The following is an 8,800-nucleotide window of genomic DNA, read 5'->3' as shown; positions in this document are numbered from 1 at the left end:
TAGATAGGTAGACGATAGATCAGTAGGTAGATAGGTAGATGATAGATATATAGATGATAGGTAGGTAGATGATAGATGATTGATGATAGATAGATGACAGACAGACAGGAGTGTGAGTGCACACTAACTGGGACTCATGGGTTTAGAAAAGCACACTCCTCAGTGACACTCCCCCTCCTACACATCCCAATCCTTCCCAAACAATTCCACCAACTGGGGACCAAGCATTCGAACATATGTGTCTATGGTGGGGGCAGCATTCTTATCCAAAACCACAAACTGTAAACCCAATTAAATGCCTTCTTTTATAAGTCACCTTGGTCATAGTATTTTGTGGCAGCAATAGACTAGTAACTAAGACGCTGTCCAAGGCAAAGCTTCAACCTTGGACACTCTGAGGGCCCTAGGCCTTACCACCAATCAAATCCGTGACTTCAGACAGGACTCCGCCTCTCTCGGCGTTTCCAGTTTCCTCTTCAGTAAAACGAACAAGGTGAATTCTAGGTGAGAGAGACCCACCTAGAACTTGGTTCTCTGATTCTTTGGTCAGAAAGTTTCAAAAATGTTTTCTCTCCAGCCTGGATCTCTGGTAGCCTCAGGCAGCTATGCTGTGGGTATGAACTGATTCCCTTTGATGTTGCTCTCAGGGAATTCTCCAAACACACATTCCTCACCCACCCCCACTGCCTCCCTTAATTACTAATGGATGTGTGAGTGAGGTGGTGTAAGAACCAGTTAGTGTTTGCTGAGCTCCTCTGTCCCCTCCCCCTCCCCCATTCTTCTCACTTGCAAGAGGGCAGCTCACCTCAGACACCACAGGTGCATTCCTGAGGGATGCGGGTATTGGACCTAGCAGAGCTGATTCCTTTTAGCTTCACAGTTCTTAGTGGTTAAAGACCCTCCTGATCTAGACCCCAACCGCTCACCTCGTTTTCACGGAATGGTAGCATCTTTCTTTAGCGTCTCATTTATTGGGAAAGCAGTTGCAGTATCTGCCACTTGTGTTGCTTCTTGTTTTGAGGGTTGCACTAGTGCTAATTGTCGCTGTAAAGATAAGTACCCAAGAAAAGCAACTCGAAGCAGGGAGGAATTGCGTACTTTTGGCTTCAGGATGCAGAGGTTTTAGTCCACAGCCTTTGGCTCTAGGGATGCTGGCCCCGTGGTGGGATAGAGCATCAGGGTGGTGGAAGCAGGTGTGTGTAACAGGGGCTCCTCAGATGGGAAACGAAGGAGACAGCACAGAAAGAGCCCAGGACCTGTAGTTCCCAAGGACAGGCCTCTTCTTGACGGATCTTCGCCCTATGATGTCTTGTCTGCAACTTGTGATGTCATTATCATTTAACTCCCTTAAGCACTTACTTTGCTGTATCCAGAGCCCTCAGGAGCCAATAATTTCCTAAAATCACATCAACTAGCGAACAAGCTCCCAGTATATGAGCCCATTGAGTCATTTCCTGCAAACAGGCCCCCGTACATCAGCCTATTGGGGCATTTTGAATTCAAACCATAATGTATTGTGATTTTTATAACAACAGCCACCAGATGTAGTTCTGTTTCCTTCACTTATAGATGAGAAACTGGGATTTTTAGCATTGCCTATCTTGTCAAGGTCACCCCATGCTTACGTGGTAGAGCTGAGTGCCCGCGGTGTTTCCGGGCTGCAGAGTCACATACTACTGTCCGTGCAGGACTGATTGGTCAAGGGAATCCTAACTGTCCCGTTAGTGGGCAATTCAGGGTACCTGGTTGGTGGGCACTGCAAAGGTGTTTGCCGTTGGCCCTCTTGAGTCCCAGCAAGTGAACTGCGTAGAGATCAGCTTCAGCTAAGGGAGAAAGGGCAGCAGCAATTTCAGGCCTCTTTCTCTCAGTGGGGTCAGAGATGGGGACCTTTTGGTGGACATACAGCCATCATGGTAGTACCACTTATTGTGACAAACATGAGACAGGGGAGCTGGAGCAGAAGAGGAGGCTTATGGTTGTGTTAACGGCGGAAGTGACATCACCACAGAGCCTTTATTACGAGGCAAGTTGAAATCTCTACTGAAATTGCTTTAAAACATACCCAGAGATGGTGTTCTGCAGCTGTGGAAGAGTCTCCTGGTGGTGTTTGGAGTAAATCTGTATAGAGTGTCCCCACAGTAGCACCTTCTGTCACTAAGGAAGCTGCTCGGCAGCGCCACCCCCCCCCCCATGTGAGCGTATGAGGGAGGGAGTTTGGGATATGTGTGATGTCTTGGACCAGGTACTGGAGTTCACTGTTTCTGAAGTGCCTGTGATGCTCTTTACACGTGGGCACGTGATGTCTTGCAGTGTCTTAGTTTTGTTGGTTCAGGAATTGGGTAGATTTTATACTTCAGAGGGAAAACCCCTGACACCTCTTAGTGACTTGGATCAAATGGGGGTGCTGGCTAGCGTCCCTTGGGCCTCTTACTGTGTGGTTGCGGGGAAATATTTAAAAAGTCAACCCTCCTGCCATGCTGGTCCGTGTTCCCACTCTAGTACTACCGTCGGGCTACAATACTATGTCCGGGCAGGGTCCCACTTGGCATATTCGCACCGCTGAGCTACTCTCTCCCAGCTAGGGAGTTCATCTCGCTTCCATGCAACACCCCACACACCCCATGATGAGCCATCTCAACACCTAGTTACCCAGTGGAAACATGACTCTTAAAGCTTAAGTATCCAATTGGATTTATATAACAATAAGATCACAATTTACAAGATACCGATGCAATAATTCCAGAGCCAATTGATTAAGATAAAGCTTTAACCCAATTATTCTAACCTTGAGAAAAATCTTAGCTATTGTGGCTGTTTAAAACCATGTGGGATCAGGATCATCTTCCAGTCTGTCTGTCTCCATGTTGGCTTCTCTCCTTCTCCCTTCTTGAGACCTCTCTCTCTCCCTGTCCTCAAACTCCTAGCTCCGCCTCCCTTTTCCTGTCCAATCACAGGCCTGCCACTGCCCTAATGTAATTGGACAGAGAAAATCCCACAATGCTGTTTTACTGATGCTTCTCTGTCTGTATTTAGCTATGTTTTTCAGGAACAGCTGAGGAGGGCAGAATTTTGACTAACGCATCCCCTCTTTTTGCTTCCTTAGGCAGAAGAAGGGCAATGTGGCTTACAAACACTGGCTTGGACCTTCCAATCTGGTTAAGTGCAAGCCTTGCCCCGTGGCGCAGTCAGCGATGGTCTGCGGATCTGATGGCCACACGTACACGTCCAAGGTTGGTCTTGTCATTTGCCTTATTATGAAAAACACTGCAGGTCTGTTTGTCAAGTCTCGGTGCTCTGTGAGCAGCCTGGTTATTCCAGCCCTTGCCCTGGAGAAGGCACAGACTTTGAACTAGATACCTTCTAGAAGGAGGGAAAACACAGGGAAATGAGATTACGGTGGCTGAAGGTCCAGGGGTGAGGGGAGAAGTGAGATGCGGCAGTGTTCAAATGGCGCACGTTGAGTAGTTTAACCCAATGGAGAAACAGTCTAGGAGTTGGTTCTATTGATGGAGAAGCAGAGCTCTGGTACTTCCCACCTCAGCTGCCTCACTGACTCTCAGTGATGTTTTGTAGAGTAGAGCCTACAGCTAGGGAGTTGTTACAGAGAATACCCACGTCACCCGGGTCTCATTGCTGTGTAGGTCTCAAGTGTTTTTTGCCCCTGCCCCATCCCTTGTCCCTTTCCTGCAGTGCACATAATTGTCTTATCTGTGCTGCCCAGAGTAATCTTCACAGTGCAGACCACGCAAGCCTGGGACAAACCCTCCCTGCTGCTGCTCTCTTCAGTCTTAGTGGCATCATGGAACCCATGGCTGCTCCCCTTCCTCCCCACCTCTGTCCCGGGCTAGATCCTGTCTTGTGTTTTATCAGGGAAGCTTTGGTGAAGTCAGTTCATTTATTAGCTCTGTGGGTATCCTTGGCAGCCTCGCTGTGTTCCAGGCAATGTGCTAGGAGCAGGGACAATATCATCTAGTAGAGATGAAGCAAATGGCTTTTGCCTTGGACAGAGTCATCATCCTCCCCTCTCCAACGGCAGACCTACTGTGTGAGTTAGAGCCACTCTGTCCATGGTCAGGGCTAGTAAGTGCATCTTGCCTACAAAGCATCAGCACATCTCAATTTCTCCTCCCCTTCATCCTCCTCTTCTCAGATAGAATTGACTAGAGACAGATGTTAGTAATGGTTTTGTAAGACTCTGGTGAGCCTTAGCTTGCCGGGGACTCCCTGAGTGAACCATGCGGAGCAGGTAATCGATGCAAAAAGCGAGAGGAATTTATTGGTCCAGCGTTGGGGTCGTCCTGCACCGAAGGTGAAATGGTGACCACGTGCAGCTTGTTCAGTGAGCTTTTTAAACAGTTTTCAGGGAAGCAGCCATTAGGCACAATATGATTGGCAGAACAGTGTGATTTTTTAAACTGATTGGTCTTTAGGGAATGAGGAGGCAAGGACTTTCCTAGTCTGAAGGTGGGCAAGGGTCCGTCCTACAGAATGTGCCCCCCCCAGGAATGTTAATTAGCCTCTCCCTTCCAGAGCAGCAAGTGTTCCATGACCTTCCGTAAGTTCCTGAGCTGACCTTTTCAGTTTGATTCTGATGCCCCCCAACATGTGTAGGTTAGTGGGTTTACAGGCATCACTGAAAATTTATTCTTGTCCCTCTGCCCCATTCTCAAAGTCAGGTCCTGCTTTTATCTTCTTTCACTGAGACCCAGGTGCCAGGCACATGGACAGTTGCCAAGAGGGCAAGGTAAAATTCAGAGGTGACATAGCAGGTCCTGGGTGGACCCGAGCTGCAGAGCCTCGGTGACCTGTCTAATGCACTGGTCCCAAAGGGCTGTCGGTTGCCCAAGAACTGTGTCAGACATTTTGCTGATCAAAGCTCTCCCATGATCTGGGAGGTCGGCTTGTGTAGGGAACGTGCGCTTCTTTCAGGTGCAGGTGGATAACTTGGTTACAACGCAGGATTTATAGTGGGAAAATTCCACCCCGATGACTCCTCGTTTTCTGAAGAGAACTGGCCTCTAAGCAGAGCTGAGCAAAGCTCCCAGAGGCCTTCCCGGTCCCCAGAACCATTCTGCCAGGAGGCAGAATTAGTGAGAACAGTCTATGTCTCCCAGCCTCAATCACTTATTTTGCTGAAGCAAAAGAAAAAGAGGTAAGGTAGTTTAGTCAACCCTCAGACATTGTCGCTAGTATATAGTGTGTTCATCTCCTGTTGATGCCATAAAACGCCTGAGATAATCAGCTTTCAAAGATGGATAGTTTCTTGGCTGATGGCCTCAGAGGTCTCATTGTAGCACTTGGCTCCGTTGCTTTGGGCTTGTGCAGGCACAGTTCAACCTGGAGGTACTTGCCAGGAGACAGAAGATTCCTGTCCACCTCATGGTGGCCATGAAAAGGCGAGAAAGACATTGAAGGGACCCGAGACCCCGATATCCAACAGCATGGACATATTCTCAGTGATCTAACCTCTTTCCTCTGGGCTCTACCTTCTGAAGGTCCTACTGTCTTCAGTGGTACCATGGACTGGGGTCAAGCCTTTGACACTTAGGCTGTGGGTGGCTATTCCAGATCCAAAGTATAGTAAGGTTCCTTGGGACATGGCTTATGGTGGATCGTCATGCTCCTGGTCTTCTGCCTGTGTGTGTGTGTGTGTGTGTGTGTGTGTGTGTGTGTGTGTGTGTGTGTTTTCTACCCACTTCAGTGATATTAAAACAAGGAAGCAGAGTTGTGGGACCAGGAAGCTGTGGGACCAGGAAGCTGTGGGACCAGGAGGAGCAGGCCTGGAGCAAGAGTGGGGTTGAGGCCTGTCCAAACCCTGGAAGTCTCATCTTGAGATCTTGAGATCTCGGCAGGAGTAGGACTGCCTCCCCCTCCCCCCACCTTGGGCCTGCATGTCCTGATGCAAGTATCCTGTGGCCCCACTCTTGCCTCTCCAGAGGTCAGTTAGTCATAGCCAGTAGCCAGGTTAAATTCCCTTTCTCCTTATAAGGTCCTATCCAGTAGCACTTGGAATTCCTCCTCATGCAAATGAGGCGTCCCTAGCACCCTGTCCTGGACCAATGATGTACACTGTTGGTTTAAAGAGGCTTTGCTCCCCCCAATCAAGCTGAACCAGTTCTTCAAAGCTGTTCCTGGGTTGTGTGTGTTCTTCACCTGTGCACTCACTGCTGACCAAGGTCCTGTTCTGCACCCACCTGACCAGGCTATGCTTCCCTTGGCTACCATGAGGGGGAGAAGTGCTCACGGAGCAGCACAGACTGCTGGGAATGACAGCATTTCAGAGGAGGTGATGTTGGGTCCTGGTACACGTGTCCCCGTCTTCTGCCTTTGTTCCCTGCGAATGTAACAAATCAAACATGGTTAATTCATAAGCCTTGAACTGATTGCTGAAGGCCTGAGGCAGAGGCCAGTTGTAAACCATGATGGTATTCAGAGGGGTTTTCTTCCAGAGGGCACATTTCCATCTGGTCAGGTTTGCTTTTATTTTTTACTTATTGGCCCTAAAGACAGGGCCTCTTGTTCATTCAGATTCAAGAAGATGTTTGGGTCTTACAGACAAAGCTTTGGAGAATACTAATAGAGGCTCAGCGAATGTGACTGACTGATTTAGCTGGTTGTAATCACTGACTCCTGATCACCTGGGGCTGTGGCCTTTCAAGGTCACAGAAGACAGATGAGACCATGGTGTATGTATAAGCAGAAGTGATTTCATACTATAAAGTCTAACTTATGAAAATAATCTCTGGTCAAAGTCCAGCCCAGGCCTGGCATCACCGTAGGTGAGCAGTCCCTATTCTCCAGTTGAATTGTCCATCTCTTCATGATGGGTCTGATGGCTGTGGAGATCCAGTGAAGGCAGGACGAAGGGGCCAACCTCTCAGGGTGACTGTGAAGCAGGTGACTTTCCGGAGGACACACGGGCCAAGCTTTGTTCCTGTGTCTGCCCAGGGTAGTTGGAGTTTTCTAGAACTGGTAAGGGGGGCAGGGGGATATACTCAGGAGTAGCATCCTACAGCGGGGATTTTCCAGTATCTCAACCCCAGAGGTACCACGTAGAGGTCTGACTCCCCAGAACCTAAGATCGGTACACAAGCTTGTAGTCTCAAGATGACAGATGATGTCGCATGGAAAGACAAGCCAACAGTGCCACTCACTGCAGAGTGTGAAGTGGACTCTGACCCTTAGCCTCTAGGCAGGAAGTGTCATGATACTTTCTTAGTTTTCTGTCATATGCTTCTATCCAAAAAAAAAAAAAAAAAAACCCACAACAATGTATTACAGAAACTCAATGGTTATTGAATTCTTTCTTCCTCCATGTTAAACAGGGTGCTGAAGAGCAGAGTCATTGCACAGGTCACAGAGGGATAGTGCTCCCTTTGCGTGGAACTTGTAAGGAAGGCAGACACATTGAAAAGCAATCTCCTATGATTATAGCAGGTGGCCTGTCTCAGACAAGTTTCTGTGCTTGGAGACTCATCTCTGTTGTGACAGTGCTGAAGTTGTTGGTACCTTTAAGAGGCCAGCCCCCATGGGAGGTGATTAGGGTAGTAGGTACACTGATCTCGGATTAATGTTAACCATATGGTTTATGTTCTCACAAGAATGAGGTGTTCTGTAAAGAGTGAAACCAAATCCCATCTTGGGCCCTGGACTCCTGCATTATGTTTTATCATCTTACATGGGTTCCCACTGTGACGCCATTACTATGACAATTACGGGGCATGTGGTTGTCAAGGGACTCTGAGCTGAACAAACCTTTTTTCTTATATATTACCCAACCTCAGGCATTTTGTCATGGCAACAGTAGGTTAAGACAATTATTGCGTAGATAAGGGGCATTGAAGGCACTTTGGGAGCACTGAGCAGGATCACTGCCATTAGTCTGGAGGAATAGGCAGTTTTCTCAGAGAAAGCCATGGTCTTAGCAAGTTCTTATGGCTTCCATTCGAAAGGAACAGGATCTAGATTGTTCAGCAAAAAAGGTGAAGGAATGAAGAGTAAAAGAAAGCAAGGCACACAAAGGGGCTCAGTCAGTATGGTGGGCCACCCGCCAGAGAGTTGGGTTGCTACAGAAACTCCTCCATGCCTACAAAGAACACAATCCCTTGCCTTGCCATGGGCAATCTCTAAGGGGGTAGGGGATGTTTTCTTCTACAGCAGCTCTTAAAAACCACATCTCTTCCTTGTATCCAGATGTAAGTGAGCCATTTGCTGATTATAGAGAAATAGTCAGCCACATTCAGCAATTTGAAGACCACAAAGAAATTTGAACTTCTTCTTGTAAGATTTAGGGGAGGGGTGACCCCATTGAAGAGTCACAGTTTAGGATTCAGCTGCCTTCGTGTAGGCTGGGAGTGTGTGGGATGGGACCAAATGCTGGTGACAGAGGGACCTCCTGGCTGTCACAGTGGTTTTTGATATGTGTAGAAAACAGGGAGGTCAGCCTGGTCTTGGTGACTGATAGATGTGAAATATATAAAGTCACCCTGGCTGTAGGCTCAGCATAAGAATACATCTTCATCCTAACTGAGCTTACACACAATTTGCAAACCCCTTTCCTTTCTCTCCCGTTCCTTGTATAGCTGGGTGGAGGCTTACAGGATAGGACTAGAACAGAGAGTCCAGCCTGCTGGACTTGGGCTCCATTCAGCAGGGTACTTTGTGATCATCTTCCATTCAGGGGGCCAGCCTGGGTTTCTGCTTGTAGAAGGGAAAGCTATTTTAGAACCAGCAGCAGATCCGGAGTGATGCTGAGGTCATGGGAGCTCAGAGAGGGCCGGGGCGGGGGGGGGGGGGGGGG

General features: G+C 48.3%; 1 protein-coding gene across 4 annotated transcripts in view; it reads left to right on the top strand.

The window, feature by feature from the left end:
• The window catches only part of Spock1 (SPARC (osteonectin), cwcv and kazal like domains proteoglycan 1), a 480,563-nt gene that overhangs the window by 346,209 nt on the left and 125,554 nt on the right, over positions 1 to 8,800 (top strand). For all 4 annotated transcript variants that reach the window (XM_021215443.1, XM_021215442.1, XM_021215439.1 and 1 more), the window contains one exon: positions 3,104 to 3,230. In XM_021215443.1, coding sequence (XP_021071102.1) covers positions 3,104 to 3,230 — 127 coding nt within the window. The remainder of the gene's footprint in view (positions 1 to 3,103; positions 3,231 to 8,800) is intronic.

The sequence above is a fragment of the Mus pahari genome, chromosome 16 (genome assembly GCF_900095145.1).
Source record: "Mus pahari chromosome 16, PAHARI_EIJ_v1.1, whole genome shotgun sequence".
Classification (NCBI taxonomy): Eukaryota; Metazoa; Chordata; class Mammalia; order Rodentia; family Muridae; genus Mus; species Mus pahari.
This window is presented reverse-complemented; position numbering and strand designations above follow the sequence as displayed.